The sequence below is a fragment of the Lampetra planeri genome, unplaced genomic scaffold (genome assembly GCF_965212315.1).
Source record: "Lampetra planeri unplaced genomic scaffold, kcLamPlan1.2.h2 scaffold_214, whole genome shotgun sequence".
Lineage (NCBI taxonomy): Eukaryota > Metazoa > Chordata > Hyperoartia > Petromyzontiformes > Petromyzontidae > Lampetra > Lampetra planeri.
This window is the reverse complement of record NW_027614904.1, coordinates 21,724-40,174: the sequence shown is the minus strand read 5'-3', so window position 1 is coordinate 40,174 and position 18,451 is coordinate 21,724. Positions and strand designations below refer to the sequence as shown.

The window sequence follows — 18,451 nt, the reverse complement described above, 5'->3', positions numbered from 1 at the left end:
CTGTAATATCATTCCCATACCTGTCAACCCATACGGTTTACCCCGAATTCCTGTACATGGAAATAGAGTTTTCAGGTCCACACGGCAGACACCCGTTTGAATACGGGCAAAAAACCCCATGGTGTTTGTACGTTTGCGTTTCTCCCTTGTGATGGGATTTCGATGAACGTCGAGATGGAAAGGGAACGGGGTGACCAATAAGGTCTGAATTATCTGTAATAAGGTAGGCACTGTGGTAAGGGGTTGACAGAAATGCATTCCTCGTGTTTGTTTCCAGTCGCCGCACATTCTCCTGTCTGCAGTACTACTCATTTACATAAACGTGGTTCGGTTTGGCAGCCACCATTCCCTTCCAAACCACAGTGGAGCTACTATGGTTGCAGTCAAACAAATCCCAGAAAACCGAATGCCCATAGACCAGGGGTCGGCAACCAAAATAACAAGAAGAGCCATTTTTTTCCAATTCGGTACAAAATTCAGTATTTCAAGAGCCGCAATGCATCTATGTATACGTACATATCGTCAAGAAGCAGCCCGTAAAGAGCCGCATGCGGCTCCGGAGCCTTAGGTTGCCGACCCCTGCCATAGACTATAATGCGTGTACGGTACAGGCCATGGACGATCGCATTTTCCACATCGCCATTCGTTTTGAGTGTGCCTGCAGTGCTGCGAATGAGTGAGGAGTAGTGTACGCCATGGGACCTCCCTTGCCAGTATAAACATATAAGAATAGATTTTACCCTTTCTGGCAATAAAACAGGTGTTAAGATATTCTTGGTTCTTTCGGTAAAGTCACGTAGAAGGGAAATAATAAAATAATATAAATATACAACAATACAAATTCTCACGTTTCGACTGCAACACAATCAACCACCAAACAGAAACCTTTTGCAAGGAATCATGTCTGGATTAACCACATATACTTGTGGCAAACATGCAAACAAAAACACATGCTCTGATAGTATATGCATCTTCTTGGTTCTTTCGGTAAAGTCACGTAGAAGGGAAGTAATAAAAACAAAACATAATAAAATAATTCTCACGACGTTTCGGCCACAACGCAAGCAGCCATCCTCAGGTGAGGACGGCTGCTTGCGTTGTGTCGTGAGAATAATTTTAATATGTTTTGTTTTTATTATTTTATTACTTCCCTTCTACGTGACTTTACCGAAAGAACCAAGATGAATCCCTGCAGTCACGAAAGCTTTAAATCGAAGTATATGCATCGTCTTCGAGTCCGTGGTGTGTTGGATCATCCATCACCTTTTTCTCCAGTCCTTCGGCAAATTTCATCTGCTTCATGAGCTTCTTCTGCTTGTTGCAGAAGCGGTTGTCCTGGTCGGCACTCGTTCCCTGTGGAACAGTGCAGCGATGAGGACGAGAGAGCGAGACCACCACAGCTCGCCAGCACTATTGGACACGGGCGCGTTCGCCGTGCACGACAGTAAAGTCCACACAGGATCAACGTTACAGTAGTATTACGTTTGTTTATCCAAGGAAGTGTCAAATAACCTGAAGACTAATTGTCAGGAGTCCTGATAATATTTTGCAGTCGGCGGCGATAATTTTGACCCCGAATCTTTATTTCGACTGGAGGAATCCGAAGAGATATGAAGCTCTTCTTCAAAATACATTTTCCCCACTTAATTAATTGTAATACATTTGTAATGAAGTCAATGGTGCGTCCAAACATTAACACCAACATTAGTCAGCATAAAAACAAACGTATATCACTAAATATATAATAACATAAACGAGAAAGGCGAGACGAGCGAACCACAATGTTGGAAGCACAGATGTTGGATGAACTTCATTCGCACCGTACGTAGCTAAGTGCTAATCGGAGGTGCGGGGGAAGAACAAAAGGACAACATACAAAAGACAGACGCGGAGAGAGACAGAGGACAGAGTCGTCGAACAGAAAACCAGCACAGAAGAGAGAGCGGCATTAGACAAACACACCACGAGTCGGACACGGGGCGTAATGAGACACGGACGAGCCCGGCAGGGGGGACAGAGCGATGGGACACAGACAGGGGAAAGACGCAGAGAGGACTCGGACACACGCCAGAGACCGCCACACGCAGAGTGAACGAAGCGCACAGCAGCCACAGAGACGGAATGTCGACGAACACGACACGGAGGCGACACGGGAGCCTATGGCCACATGAGGGGTTTGCGTTTATTTTGTTTACTCAACTATCTACTCATGGGGGCCCTAGTTTATAACACGTCTCCATTTCCCGCAAGAGCGGCCCTCATTTGCACGAGAGGAGCCCCACACGCAACGAAGACGCAGCCAGACATCGGGGTGGTGGTGAGGGGTGCCCGCAGGGCGCCTCGGCGTGAAGACCACACCAAGGCCTCGGCCTTGAGGCCTCCTGCTACGGGCCTCACTCCACGGCCGCGCGCGCCGACCAATCGCGTGCGCGCACTCGCGCCACGTGACGCGCGCTCCACCAATGGGGAGGGGGCGCGCGGGTCGCCGCCGAAGCTCCGCGCACGACACGCGCTCCCCCATCTTTTGCCCGCCGAGTTGCGAATCGACGGCTGCCGCTGCCTCCGCGCGCGAAGCCCGCGCGGCGAGCAGCAGGGAGCAGGGAGGAGGAGGAGGAGGAGAGGGGAACGAGGGGAGGAGAGAATCGAGAGCGGCCGCAGCCGCGGCCGCGGCGGCTACGGCGCCGTCTCACCCTGAAGAAGCCCGCGTCCATGTTGGCTGCTTCTGCTGCGCCTCGCCACGGTGAACACGTGACCTACGCGCGCGCGCGTGACGTCACGAGGTAACAAATACGTCACGAGGCAACAAATACGTCACGAGGCAACCATTACGTCACGAGCTAATGGCGTCATCAACTAAATTCGCGGTGTTGGGCAGGATGACGTCATCCCGGGTCTCTCTTCCCCCACCGCTCTCACGCGGTACAATGACGCAATGAGGCAGTGAAGTTATAAACTAAAATCACGGCTTGACTTGAAGCTTTCGTGACTGCAGGAATTCAAATTCTTTGGGTCTTTCGGTAAAGTCACGTAGAAAGGTTAAAAGAAAATAACTAAAATAAAAATGTACCCTTGGGCTACACCGAATTTCAACCTTTAAAACAGTCTGTCTCAGCAGTTGCCCGCACTCTTTTTTTTTATTACACGCTTTTTATTTAACTCACTCTCTCTACTCTTAGGTTTTTCGGTAAAGTCACGTAGGTAAAAAATAATAAAATAATAATAATAAATGAAAATAATGTTATTGAGTTATTTTCATTTATTATTATTTTATTTTATTATAATAAATGAAAATAATGTAATTGAGTTATTTTCATGTATTATTATTTTATTTTAATAAATGAAAATTATTTAATTGAGTTATTTTCATGTATTATTATTTTATTATAAAAAAAAAATTCCTACGTGACTTTACCGAAAAAAACAAAGAGTATGAATCATTGCAGTCACGAAAGCTTCAAATCTAGAATGAACTCACTCTGTCTGTTGTTGTTGTATCCTCAAATCTTGTAACTCAATTTTAACCTACTTCCCAATGTGGCATTGACTGCAAACTTGGTATACTTATGTAATACTGATGACAATACTTTATTATATCATAAAAATATTTTTTTAAACAATCATTTTTATGTTATGTTTCGGCTTGGGTCTAATTGTCCACGCTCAACTCACGTTGCCTGTAAATCACCACGTGGTCCCTGACGTCACGGCAAGCCTCGGGGAGCCACGCCGAGGGGCGGGGGGTGTGGAAGGAGGGGAGGGGCGATGGGGGAAGGGGGCAGGGGGAGGGGCAGCTCGGACAGTACATTTCATTAAAGCGTGTTTTTAAAAAAAGTATTTTTAAATATTTTATTATTATTGCACGCTTTATATTAACTATGTCTGTTGTTGTACCCTCAAATCTTGTAACTCAATTTTAATCCACTTCCCAATGTGGTATCGACTGCAAGCTTCGTATACTTATGTCATACTGATGACAATACGAAATTCTAGCATTAAAAATAAAAAATAGAATTTTAAACAATCTTTTTATTACACGCTTTCTATTAACGCATCTGTCTGTTGTTGTATCCTCAAATCTTGTAACTCGATTTTAACCCACTTCCCAATGTGATATCGACTGCAAACTTGGTATACTTATGTCATACTGATGACAATACTATATTCTATCATTAAAATAAAAAAATATTTTTAAATATTATTTTTAATATGTTATGTTTGGGCTTGGGTCTAATTGTCCACGCTCAACTGACGTTGGCTGTAAATCACCACGTGGTCCCTTACGTCACGGCAAGCCTCGCGGCCACTTCCTGGAGTTCTGCCATTACTCGTACGGTACATTTAATAAAAGCGTGTTTTTTTAAGAAAGTATTTTAAAATATTACGTGTTGTTATTTTCTTTGAACCTATCTACGTGACTTTACCGAAAGACCCAAATAATTTAAAAATATAAAATCACGTCGTTTTGCCGGATGACGTCTTCCTGCGTCCCACCCCGCCTACCGGACCCAGAAGCGCGGGAATCGATTCCTCGATCCGCGTTAATCTAGCCACGGCTTAATCACAGTCACTTCGATTCCTTCACTGTTATATTTTATTGAGAGGTATTCCTCGTATTCTTGGTTCTTTCGGTAAAGTCACGTAGAAGGTAAATAATAAAATAATAAAAATATTTTATGAATATGAATCCCTGCAGTCACGAAAGCTTCAAATCAAAATGTAGGTATTCCTCGATTCATCGATTAGCATGGAGTCACGATTCTAGAACTCAGATTACGGTGTCACGGGATAGTTGGTGGAGGAGGTTTCTCAAATCCACCCCCCGCTTCTCTCCACGCAGCATCAGCATCTCGCGGTGGCTAGGAGATGTTAACTACCTCGCCTGGTGTACAGGGAGTCGAGGGTTCGATACTGACCCTGACGCCTGCTGCTGTATATTTGTAGTTTGCGTGTCTCTCTCCCATCATCATCATCACGGTGGCTATGAGATGTTAACTACCTCGCCTGATATACAGGAGGTCTCGTGGGATCGATCCCAACCCTGACACCTGCTGCTGTAAATTTGGAGTTTGCGTGTCTCTCTCTCATCATCATCACGGTGGCTAGGAGATGTTAACTACCTCGCCCTGGTATACAGGAGGTCGTGGGTTCGATCCCGACCCTGTGATGCCTGCTGCTGTATATTTGGAGTTTGTGTTTCTCTCATCACGGTGGCTAGGAGATGTTAACTACCTCGCATTGGTGTACAGGAAGTCGTGGGTTCCATCCCGACCCTGACGCCTGCTGCTGCTGTATATTTGGAGTTTGTGTGTCTCTCTCTCTCATCACCATCATCGTCACGGTGGCTAGGAGATGTTAACTACCTCGCCTGGTATACAGGAGGTCGTGGGTTCGATCCCGACCTTGACGCCTGCTGCTGCTTATTTGGAGTTTGTGTGTCTCTCTCTCTCATCACCATCATCGTCACGGTGGCTAGGAGATGTTAACTACCTCGCCTGGTATACAGGAGGTCGTGGGTTCGATCCCGACCTTGACGCCTGCTGCTGCTGTATATTTGGAGTTTGCGTGTCTCTCCCCGTGGTCGTGTGGATTTTTCACTAATTTAGAATCAACGTCACGCGTTTAGCGCATTAAGCTGGTATTCATTTCCACGTGATGATGATGAGCCACTTCGCTGAGCCGTCATTTATGATAGGCAGGTCACTTCTGAAAAAGAGCCATTTAGCTCGGTGGGCCTTACCTGGTCAAATAAACAAAAATAGTTTATAGCTTTTAGTTTAAATTGGTACCACCACGGTTACAGTCGATGGCGTGCGGTTCCGTAAACTGTGGGCTACTTAAATAATGAGATTTTTTATTTTTTCCAGATAAAGCCCATTGAGCTTCGTAGCTTTTTCTTCTTGGTTCTTTCGGTAAAGTCACGTAGAATGGAAATAATAAAATAATAAAAATAAAACATTCAATAATTCTCACGACGTTTCGGCCACAACGCAAGCAGCCGTCCGCGGGTGAAGAACAGGTCTGTCGATAAGACAGCGTCTGAATGTCTGAATTTAACTTTGTAGCTTTCTATTTCAGAAGCAACCTGGCCACAAATGATAGCTCAGTGGATTATAGCCGCGTGGAAAAATTATAGCGGCCACCTTCGCGGACTTGACCTCACGGCCACGGCCGCTGGCAAGGTAATTATCCGACTAATGCCAATCTCCCCCCCGTTGTGATTGTCCACAATAACACCACGGCGTTCACTGTACCGTCCCTTGCACAGGCGAAGATCCATCCCCCAGTTGAATCGCAGGCAGTGGCCCAAGTCTGGATTCAAGCCCAGGATGTCAGCGGCCCTCTGCGCTCTGACTGCTGAGCAGTGCTTTGAATTCTAGATTTGAAGTCTTTCGTGACTTCAAGGATTCATACTCTTTTAGGTTGTTTTCGGTAAAGTCACGTAGGTGAAACAATAAAATAAATGAAAACAACTAAATTAAATCACGACGTTTCGGAGGCAACACAAGCTTCCTTCATCAGGCGTAAAAAAGTCACAGCAGAATAACTAGCGCGAGTAATTTGTGATGAGACATTGTTATTATATAGGGTACCCTATTCTGCTGTGCCTTTTTTACACCTGATGAAGGAAGCTTGTGTTGCCTCCGAAACGTCGTGATTTAATTTAGGTGTTTTCATTCATTCTATTGATTGTTTTACCTTCGTGACTTTACCGAAAAAACCAAAGAGTACAATATTGCTTTTACTATCGAGAGTGCAACTCCACCGCTCGCGGGTCCTCCGTGGGTCGAGGCGCTGGGTGACGAAGAGCACGGTTGGCTACGTACGGTGCGAAAGAAGTTCAACACACGCGCATGCACCGCCGCGGCGAGGGTCCCATGGGCCGGAGAGACCCGGACACCGGGGCGATGCAGAGGAGAGACATTGGACAGGGGGGGGCAGTGAAGGGGCCGGTCCATTGAATTATTTGCACCGGGGCCCACGCCAATCAGGCTACTATGTACACTGCTGCCCCTGCCACCTCCACCTGGCGCGTGTGAGACCGCGGCTATGTTTAGACACGCGCTGAGCCCTCCCTGCGCCTGACTCCCGGGCGTCGTCGTGACAGACCGCAGCAGCCCCGCCGTCAATCTTAGTTGGCTGTGGAGCCCCCCCCCCAGAGATGCGCACCGACGGCCGTGTTCATTGGCCCTCCGTAGAGGCGAATGTGGGAACAAGTGAGGGTGTGGGGGGTTAGGGGTGAGTGTTAGGTCGAAAGCAGCCCCTTATACTCCGGTACGTGAAACGAGGGGGCCCAAACTGAACATGTTTGTTCACTGCTAAGCGGAATTAACTACTGGACATCTGTGAAACTACTGGACATCTGTGAACTACTGGACATCTGTGAAACTACTGGACACATGTGAACTACTGGACATCTGTGAACTACTGGACATCTGTGAAACTACTGGACAAGAGCTTGATAGCTCGTCGGATTCCGCGAGTATAAATATTCTGATTCTGAACCGTGTGCGTCTCACCGTCTCCAGATATGTGTGTGCGTGTCTCTCTCATCCATTCATTCCAGCCAGGTCTATCCGGGTTACTTACCCGGAAAATATATCCAGCACCCAGTCGCGAAACTGAAAAGTGCATGATCCAGCATGGAGAGTGGAGAAGCACGCATCATCCAAACTGTTAAGAGACGTGAGTGGGCTTAGGCAGGGCCGGACAGGCTCACGACTTGCGGGGACGATGGTGAATCACGGATGCCGTCTCAAGCACGCCGCCGTGACGACGCGTGACCACGCGTCGTGACGACGTGGGACCACGCTGTCGTGACGTCACCACGCCGTCGTGACGCGGGACCACGCCAATGTGACGTCACCACCCTAATGTGACGTGGGACCACGCCAATATGACGTGGGACCACGCCGTTGTGACATCACACACGAAGGAGCAGTGCGGCCGCGACACGTGGGGACGTTTATTTGAAGTCGGGGCAGCACGGCAACAAACACACGCAGCGATCGCGCAATTTACAAAAGTATTTACAAGCGAGGGGTGGGTGGGTGGGTGGGGGTTGTGAGCACATGCGCCTCCTCTCAGTATGTACACCGTGTTCATCGCCACCACCCGCACGACGGGGGAGGCCACAGCGGGCACAGAGCAGACGGGGGCCTCTCAAGTGGCCCGGGAGCTGGAATTGCCTTCCACGCGTACTCCCTGCAGCAGCAGAAGCGGCAGCAGCAGCAGCAGCAAGGCAGTAGTGTATTTACAGTCGCGACAGCCAGGCTGGGCAATGCCACACTACTACGGTCTACATTCTATGCCAGGGTCGGGGGGCAGGGAAACCTCTTGCTTACGGAGGACTTTTAAATGCCTTTTGCCGGAGAGCGACACGTTAACACACGAACACAGGCGCGTGCCAGAGCCACTTCTGTCCCCTCTGTGAGCGACAGCAGCGGCGAGGCGCGCCGTTATAATCAGACACAGCGTTGTTGTTGTGGCCAGGTCATCGGGAAAATGTTTTCGTCCCCCTCTAGCACCCGATTAGTGCGGCTAAGAATTCGGCTGCAGGAGGAATCTGATGAGATGCGAAGTTCGTTTTGACACGTGTCCAACCAAGACGCTCGCAGCGACTGATATATATGTGTGTGTACAGTTTGTAGGCCATTTCGAAGTGGTCACTCACCCAGGGGCTTAATTTCAGCTGGCTCTGTCTGCGTCAGCGACCCGAAACAAATATTTCTCACGCCAGGCACCCCGCGTCTCGCACACGTGTAATTGCTGTGGACGTTGCTACGAGTCACATGCCACCCTACCTCCCAAGTCTACTGAGCAACCGGGAAAAATTACAGGGTGCTTAAAATATTTTTTAACACTTATATGGGACTATCGTTTTTAATGGAAAAATAACGGATAATACACTGTAACATTATGACAAATGTGATGTTAATAGCTTCAAAAAGTCAGTCTCCACTTGTTCGCCATCGTTGTCAACGCACGCCTGGAATCTTCTCCAGGTGGTCTCCAGAACCCGGAGGCACATTTCTCGTGCTATTGTTGCAAATTCTCCGAAGTGTTAACTTTTTTTTGAAGCACCCTGCATTGCACGTACGTACGTTACGTATAACTTCTTTCGCACCGTACGTAGGCACTCATGCCAACCACCCCGTGGTTTCCCGCGCGCCGCACCCAACGAAGCCATGGACCGTGCGTGGCCCGCGGGGTCTCCCGCCCGCACCGCCGCTCTCCGCGCAAACAAAGCGTGGCCGGCTAAACCCCGCCGGGTGTCTCCCAGGAACCTCGCGTTCCCAGAGCGGTGAAGCGGGTGGTGGGGGGCGAGGGTCGTTACCACGGCGATTGCTGCCTCGCGCGGCCGAGCGGGACCACCGCGAGCGGATGTACGGCCTTCCCCCCCCCCCACTCACGGCCTTCCCCCCACGGACCCCCCTCTCCACCACCGCCTCTCTCTCGCTGCGCCGTGCCGAGACGCGGGCGTTGTCGGGGTTCTCGGGACCCACGGGAGGGTTCGTGTCGAGGGCGTTGTGGGCTCCGCGTGGTTCAGTGCGCGAGTTCACGTCGGGCGAAGCCTGCGCCACAAAATCCCCTCCCCAGTTCCCATCTGGCCGTACATCTTTTTCGAAAAATGAAAAAATGTTGTCAAAAATTAAAAGACAAACCCCTGCAATCGGGCAATTCTCACTGTTGCCGACTGAGCAATAACTACTGAGCGAGAGCACAACCTCCTTCTGCCAATCGTAAGTCGGCAACCAATCAGCAGCTGGGGGCTTGTACCCCAGAGCTGAATTTCAGCCGATAGCAACCTGCTGAGCACAGTAGTCGCCCGTCAGAGGTCGCAACCGGGTACCCAATACCCGTACCCTACCCGATACCCGGCTACCCGTACCCGGCCGGGTACGGGTACCCGGCCGGGTACGGGTACCCGTTTGCGACCCTGGTGCGGCCGGGTACGGGTAGACCGTGAGTCACTGGTGAGTCACCGTTTGTCACTCATTTCCCAACGTCTTGTCTCTTCTCACAATTCAAGTTCCTAGAATCAACCCACCCGCGCCTGCAACATGGCTTCATCCCAGAGGTCGCAATCAGGTACCCGATACCCGTTTGCGACCCTGGTGTGGCCGGGTACGGGTATGGGTAAGGAATCAAAACCCGTTTGCGACCTGTCGCCCGTCCAAGCTCAGGCTCACGACTGCTTAGCTTCCGAGATATGATGAGATGAGGGAAGGAGGGGGGGGGGGGGGTGAAAGTTCACCAAATCTTTGCCGAACTTTGCACACACTCGCTATGATGGGAATCACCAGTGAGCCTTACAAGGGGTGCAGTGACCCTTGGATGCCCTCTACTCCGTGGGTCATTCAAGCAAACACATGACAGATCTCTGGAAACACGTGGATGGATCTATGGAAAAATGTGGCAGATCTCCGGCCCTGGCAGGGCCACGCATGCACGTGGTCACACGGTGGTCAGGGATTCATTTCAGGTCGGCTCTGTCCAGTTTGGTGGCCCAGAAATTAGTTGGGCACCCGTCACACCGCACGTGGAACACTTCTCGCTCTGGCCACGGCAAGCCGCGGGCCACCTTCTCCAGCCTTGGCAGCGACCCGAAAAATAACGAGTGGGAAAGTTAGGCCCTGGGTAAGAGGCGAGGATGCGTGCTCCCTCGCCGGAGCGACACGCGGCGGTGTCAGCTGTGAGTGTCTCCCGTGCGAGTGGTGCTGTGTCTATGAGAGGTGTGCTGTTAGTGCTGTGATCCTGTGCTGTTAGTGCTGTGTGTATGAGAGGTGTGCTGTTAGTGCTGTGATCCTGTGCTGTTAGTGCTGTGTGTGAGAGGGGGTGTGCTGCTAGTGCTGTAGTCGTGTGTTGTTAGTGCTGTGTGTGAGAGGGAGTGTGCTGCTAGTGCTGTGATCCTGTGTTGTTAGTGCTGTGTGTGAGAGGGAGTGTGTTGTTAGTGCTGTAGTCGTGTGTTAGTGCTGTGTGTGAGACGTGTGCTGCTAGTGCTGTGATCCTGTGTTAGTGCTGTGTGTGAGACGGAGTGTGTTGTTAGTGCTGTAGTCGTGTGTTAGTGCTGTGTGTGAGACGTGTGCTGTTAGTGCTGTGATCCTGTGTTAGTGCTGTGTGTGAGAGGGAGTGTGCTGCTAGTGCTGTGATCCTGTGTTAGTGCTGTGTGTGAGACGTGTGCTGCTAGTGCTGTGATCCTGTGTTGTTAGTGCTGTGTGTGAGAGGGGGTGTGCTGTTAGTGCTGTGATCCTGTGTTAGTGCTGTGTGTGAGACGGAGGTGTGCTGTTAGTGCTGTGATCCTGTGTTAGTGCTGTGTGTGAGAGGGGGTGTGCTGTTAGTGCTGTGATCCTGTGTTAGTGCTGTGTGTGAGAGGGGGTGTGCTGTTAGTGCTGTGATCCTGTGTTAGTGCTGTGTGTGAGACGTGTGCTGCTAGTGCTGTGATCCTGTGTTAGTGCTGTGTGTGAGAGGGGGTGTGCTGCTAGTGCTGTGATCCTGTGTTAGTGCTGTGTGTGAGAGGGGGTGTGCTGTTAGTGCTGTGATCCTGTGTTAGTGCTGTGTGTGAGACGGATGTGTGCTGTTAGTGCTGTGATCCTGTGTTAGTGCTGTGTGTGAGAGGGGGTGTGCTGTTAGTGCTGTGATCCTGTGTTAGTGCTGTGTGTGAGAGGGGGTGTGCTGTTAGTGCTGTGATCCTGTGTTAGTGCTGTGTGTGAGAGGGGGTGTGCTGTTAGTGCTGTGATCCTGTGTTAGTGCTGTGTGTGAGAGGGGGTGTGCTGTTAGTGCTGTGATCCTGTGTTAGTGCTGTGTGTGAGAGGGGGTGTGCTGTTAGTGCTGTGATCCTGTGTTAGTGCTGTGTGTGAGAGGGGGTGTGCTGTTAGTGCTGTGATCCTGTGTTAGTGCTGTGTGTGAGAGGGGGTGTGCTGTTAGTGCTGTGATCCTGTGTTAGTGCTGTGTGTGAGAGGGGGTGTGCTGTTAGTGCTGTGATCCTGTGTTAGTGCTGTGTGTGAGAGGTGTGCTGCTAATGCTGCGATCGTGTACTGTTTGAGACGCAGTGCCAGTGCCGTGCTGTTTGTGCTGTTGGTGCCGAGTCGCAGCCGTAGGAAGATGAGCACTTGGCTACGTACGGCGCGAAAGACGTTCAACACACACACGCACGTGTACTGGTGATCGTGTGATGCATGCGTTGTGCCACATGGTTTGTGATGTGAATGCTGCAGGTGCCGTGCCGCGTGTTGTTCCACGTGGGTTCTGCTGTGCCGTGCGTGTTGTGCGGCGTGTTGTTCCACGTGGGTTCTGCTGTGCCGTGCGTGTTGTGCGGCGTGTTGTTCCACGTGGGTTCTGCTGTGCCGTGCGTGTTGTGCGGCGTGTTGTTCCATGCGTTGCACCCTGTGCGTTGTGCCATCTGCGTTGTGCCACGTGCGTTGCACCCTGTGCGTTGTGCCGCGTGCGCCGCGCCACGTGGTCTCGTGACGCCGCGTGCGCCGCGCCACGTGGTCCGCACTGCTCAGGGCGCCGTGGCGGGCGGCGCGGTCTCGGCGGGTCGGCGGGTCGGTTCGATCTTGGGGGCGGCGGTGGCGGCGGCGGCGGCCTCCGCGTCGCCCTCGCACACGTGCACCACCACGCTGGGCGTGCGCTCCGTGCCGGCGTGCAGCTCGTACTTGTCTCCTGCACGGGGAGGGCGGCGCGGGGGGGTGGGGGACAGACGGATGGGGGCGACGGCGTAAACAAGTGCAGTCTCCCACTCTTGTCGCACCTCCGATGAGCACGGTGCGAAAGAAGGTCAACACACGTAGAGCCACCAACGTCCGCTCGACTCGCCTCTCTATCCACGTGCTAGGAATAATAAGGGCCACCGCCTGAAATGTCACATGCGGTGTAGTTTTCCTATTCAGCCCGCAGCGTTATTGACGTTGAATGTGTGGAGTTGTATGGGTGTCCATGTGACTATGGGTGTCTGTGTCGGTCTATGGGTGTGTCTCAGTGAGTCGATGGATCTCTGCATGGCGCTGAGATTCCTGACGGAGCCCTGCTTGTTGCTCAGCCCTGCCCAGCGAGACGAGCAATCAGCGAGATGAGCAATCAGCGAGATGAGCAGTCAGCGAGATGAGCAGTCAGCGGTTGTTTCATGAGCAACCACCACGGCCACAGCGGCCTCGCACCGGTGGAAGCACGCAGAGCCTGACTCGAGCATCACACTCACCCTCACTCACACACACACACACTCACTCACACACTCACACACACACTCACACACTCACTCACACACTCACCCACACTCACACACTCACTCACACACTCACTCACACACTCACTCACTCACACACTCACACACACGCACACCCTCACTCACACACTCACTCACACACTCACCCTCACTCAGTCACCCTCACTCAGTCACCCTCACTCACCCTCACACACACACACCCTCACTCACCTTCACTGACCCTCACTCACACACTCACCCTCACACACACTCACACACACTCACCCTCACTTACACACACTCACCCTCACTCAAACACACTCACTCACTCACACTCACTCACCCTCACACACCTTCAAACACTCACTCACCCTCACTCACTCACTCACCCTCACTCACCCTCACACACTCACCCACCCTCACACACTCACCCTCACACACTCACCCACCCTCACCCACTCACCCACCCTCACACACTCACACTCACTCTCACACACTCACACTCACTCTCACACACTCACACTCACCCTCACACACTCACCCACCCTCACACACTCACCCACCCTCACACACTCACACTCACCCTCACACACTCACACTCACCCTCACACACTCACTCTCACCCTCACACACTCACTCACACACTCACTCACACACTCACTCACCCACACTCACACACTCACTCTCACACACTCACCCTCACTCAAACACACTCACTCACTCACACTCACTCACCCTCACTCACCCTCACACACTCACCCACCCTCACACACTCACACTCACTCTCACACACTCACACTCACTCAAACACACTCACTCACTCACACTCACTCACCCTCACACACTCACCCACCCTCACACACGCACACTCACTCTCACACACTCACCCTCACTCAAACACACTCACTCACTCACACTCACTCACCCTCACTCACCCTCACACACTCACCCACCCTCACACACTCACACTCACTCTCACACACTCACACTCACACACATTCACCCTCACTTACACACACTCACTCTCACTCACACACACTCACTCACACGCACACCCTCACTCACACACTCACTCACACACACTCACACTCACTCTCACACACTCACTCTCACACACTCACGTGCGTCTATGGGTATCTGCATGAGTCTGTGGGTCTCTATGTGAGTCCATGAACCTCAATGTGAGTCTGTGGGTCTCTATGTGAGTCCTTGAACCTCAATGTGAGTCTGTGGGTCTCTATGTGAGTCCATGAACCTCAATGTGAGTCTGTGGGTCTCTATGTGAGTCCATGAACCTCAATGTGAGTCTGTGGGTCTCTATGTGAGTCCATGAACCTCAATGTGAGTCTGTGGGTCTCTATGTGAGTCCTTGAACCTCAATGTGAGTCTGTGGGTCTCTATGTGAGTCCATGAACCTCAATGTGAGTCTGTGGGTCTCTATGTGAGTCCATGAACCTCAATGTGAGTCTGTGGGTCTCTATGTGAGTCCTTGAACCTCAATGTGAGTCTGTGGGTCTCTATGTGAGTCCATGAACCTCAATGTGAGTCTGTGGGTCTCTATGTGAGTCCATGAACCTCAATGTGAGTCTGTGGGTCTCTATGTGAGTCCATGAACCTCAATGTGAGTCTGTGGGTCTCTATGTGAGTCCATGAACCTCAATGTGAGTCTGTGAGTCTCTATGTGAGTCCTTGAACCTCAATGTGAGTCTGTGGGTCTCTATGTGAGTCCATGAACCTCAATGTGAGTCTGTGAGTCTCTATGTGAGTCCATGAACCTCAATGTGAGTATGTGGGTCTCTATGTGAGTCCTTGAACCTCAATGTGAGTCTGTGGGTCTCTATGTGAGTCCTTGAACCTCAATGTGAGTCTGTGGGTCTCTATGTGAGTCCATGAACCTCAATGTGAGTCTGTGGGTCTCTATGTGAGTCCTTGAACCTCAATGTGAGTCTGTGGGTCTCTATGTGAGTCCATGAACCTCAATGTGAGTCTGTGGGTCTCTATGTGAGTCCATGAACCTCAATGTGAGTCTGTGGGTCTCTATGTGAGTCCTTGAACCTCAATGTGAGTCTGTGGGTCTCTATGTGAGTCCTTGAACCTCAATGTGAGTCTGTGGGTCTCTATGTGAGTCCATGAACCTCAATGTGAGTCTGTGGGTCTCTATGTGAGTCCTTGAACCTCAATGTGAGTCTGTGGGTCTCTATGTGAGTCCTTGAACCTCAATGTGAGTCTGTGGGTCTCTATGTGAGTCCATGAACCTCAATGTGAGTCTGTGGGTCTCTATGTGAGTCCATGAACCTCAATGTGAGTCTGTGGGTCTCTATGTGAGTCCATGAACCTCAATGTGAGTCTGTGGGTCTCTATGTGAGTCCATGAACCTCAATGTGAGTCTGTGGGTCTCTATGTGAGTCCATGAACCTCAATGTGAGTCTGTGGGTCTCTATGTGAGTCCATGAACCTCAATGTGAGTCTGTGGGTCTCTATGTGAGTCCATGAACCTCAATGTGAGTCTGTGGGTCTCTATGTGAGTCCATGAACCTCAATGTGAGTCTGTGGGTCTCTATGTGAGTCCATGAACCTCAATGTGAGTCTGTGGGTCTCTATGTGAGTCCATGAACCTCAATGTGAGTCTGTGAGTCTCTATGTGAGTCCTTGAACCTCAATGTGAGTCTGTGGGTCTCTATGTGAGTCCATAAACCTCAATGTGAGTCTGTGGGTCTCTATGTGACTCCTTGAACCTCAATGTGAGTCTGTGAGTCTCTATGTGAGTCCTTGAACCTCAATGTGAGTCTGTGGGTCTCTATGTGAGTCCTTGAACCTCAATGTGAGTCTGTGGGTCTCTATGTGAGTCCATGAACCTCAATGTGAGTCTGTGGGTCTCTATGTGAGTCCATGAACCTCAATGTGAGTCTGTGGGTCTCTATGTGAGTCATTGAACCTCAATGTGAGTCTGTGGGTCTCTATGTGAGTCCTTGAACCTCAATGTGAGTCTGTGGGTCTCTATGTGAGTCCATGAACCTCAATGTGAGTCTGTGGGTCTCTATGTGAGTCCTTGAACCTCAATGTGAGTCTGTGCGTCTCTATGTGAGTCCTTGAACCTCAATGTGAGTCTGTGGGTCTCTATGTGAGTCCTTGAACCTCAATGTGAGTCTGTGGGTCTCTATGTCAGTCCTTGAACCTCAATGTGAGTCTGTGGGTCTCTATGTGAGTCCTTGAACCTCAATGTGAGTCTGTGGGTCTCTATGTGAGTCCTTGAACCTCAATGTGAGTCTGTGGGTCTCTATGTCAGTCCTTGAACCTCAATGTGAGTCTGTGAGTCTCTATGTGAGTCCTTGAACCTCAATGTGAGTCTGTGGGTCTCTATGTCAGTCCTTGCACCTCAATGTGAGTCTGTGAGTCTCTATGTGAGTCCTTGAACCTCAATGTGAGTCTGTGGGTCTCTATGTGAGTCCTTGAACCTCAATGTGAGTCTGTGGGTCTCTATGTGAGTCCTTGAACCTCAATGTGAGTCTGTGGGTCTCTATGTGAGTCCTTGAACCTCAATGTGAGTCTGTGGGTCTCTATGTGAGTCCTTGAACCTCAATGTGAGTCTGTGGGTCTCTATGTGAGTCCTTGAACCTCAATGTGAGTCTGTGGGTCTCTATGTGAGTCCTTGAACCTCAATGTGAGTCTGTGGGTCTCTATCTGAGTCCTTGAACCTCAATGTGAGTCTGTGGGTCTCTATGTGAGTCCTTGAACCTCAATGTGAGTCTGTGGGTATCTATGTGAGTCCTTGAACCTCAATGTGAGTCTGTGGGTCTCTATGTGAGTCCATGAACCTCAATGTGAGTCTGTGGGTCTCTATGTGAGTCCATGAACCTCAATGTGAGTCTGTGGGTCTCTATGTGAGTCCTTGAACCTCAATGTGAGTCTGTGGGTCTCTATGTGAGTCCATGAACCTCAATGTGAGTCTGTGGGTCTCTATGTGAGTCCATGAACCTCAATGTGAGTCTGTGGGTCTCTATGTGAGTCCATGAACCTCAATGTGAGTCTGTGGGTCTCTATGTGAGTCCATGAACCTCAATGTGAGTCTGTAAGTCTCTAAGTGAGTCCTTGAACCTCAATGTGAGTCTGTGGGTCTCTATGTGAGTCCATGAACCTCAATGTGAGTCTGTGAGTCTCTATGTGAGTCCATGAACCTCAATGTGAGTCTGTGGGTCTCTATGTGAGTCCTTGAACCTCAATGTGAGTCTGTGGGTCTCTATGTGAGTCCTTGAACCTCAATGTGAGTCTGTGGGTCTCTATGTGAGTCCATGAACCTCAATGTGAGTCTGTGGGTCTCTATGTGAGTCCATGAACCTCAATGTGAGTCTGTGGGTCTCTATGTGAGTCCTTGAACCTCAATGTGAGTCTGTGGGTCTCTATGTGAGTCCTTGAACCTCAATGTGAGTCTGTGGGTCTCTATGTGAGTCCTTGAACCTCAATGTGAGTCTGTGGGTCTCTATGTGAGTCCTTGAACCTCAATGTGAGTCTGTGGGTCTCTATGTGAGTCCATGAACCTCAATGTGAGTCTGTGGGTCTCTATGTGAGACCATGAACCTCAATGTGAGTCTGTGGGTCTCTTTGTGAGTCCATGAACCTCAATGTGAGTCTGTGGGTCTCTATGTGAGTCCATGAACCTCAATGTGAGTCTGTGGGTCTCTATGTGAGTCCATGAACCTCAATGTGAGTCTGTGGGTCTCTATGTGAGTCCATGAACCTCAATGTGAGTCTGTGGGTCTCTATGTGAGTCCATGAACCTCAATGTGAGTCTGTGGGTCTCTATGTGAGTCCATGAACCTCAATGTGAGTCTGTGGGTCTCTATGTGAGTCCATGAACCTCAATGTGAGTCTGTGAGTCTCTATGTGAGTCCTTGAACCTCAATGTGAGTCTGTGGGTCTCTATGTGAGTCCTTGAACCTCAATGTGAGTCTGTGGGTCTCTATGTGAGTCCTTGAACCTCAATGTGAGTCTGTGGGTCTCTATGTGAGTCCTTGAACCTCAATGTGAGTATGTGGGTCTCTATGTGAGTCCATGAACCTCAATGTGAGTCTGTGGGTCTCTATGTGAGACCATGAACCTCAATGTGAGTCTGTGGGTCTCTTTGTGAGTCCATGAACCTCAATGTGAGTCTGTGGGTCTCTATGTGAGTCCATGAACCTCAATGTGAGTCTGTGGGTCTCTATGTGAGTCCATGAACCTCAATGTGAGTCTGTGGGTCTCTATGTGAGTCCA

The 18,451-nt window shown here is 50.4% G+C and overlaps 2 protein-coding genes across 3 annotated transcripts in view; both read right to left on the bottom strand.

Annotated features, from left to right (window-relative positions):
- The window catches only part of SRRM1 (serine and arginine repetitive matrix 1), a 30,547-nt gene extending 27,703 nt beyond the window's left edge, over positions 1–2,844 (bottom strand). For both annotated transcript variants that reach the window (XM_078623283.1, XM_078623285.1), the window contains exons 1-2: positions 2,691–2,844; positions 1,264–1,353 (exon numbers count right to left, since the gene is read on the bottom strand). In XM_078623283.1, coding sequence (XP_078479409.1) covers positions 1,264–1,353; positions 2,691–2,711 — 111 coding nt within the window. In that variant the 5' untranslated portion in view covers positions 2,712–2,844. The remainder of the gene's footprint in view (positions 1–1,263; positions 1,354–2,690) is intronic.
- Positions 2,845–7,943: 5,099 nt separating this feature from the next.
- LOC144740428 (calcipressin-2-like) overlaps positions 7,944–18,451 on the bottom strand; it is a 32,225-nt gene continuing 21,717 nt past the window's right edge. The window contains exon 3 of the mRNA XM_078623280.1: positions 7,944–12,663. Within this exon, the coding sequence (XP_078479406.1) occupies positions 12,503–12,663 (161 nt within the window). The 3' untranslated portion in view covers positions 7,944–12,502. The remainder of the gene's footprint in view (positions 12,664–18,451) is intronic.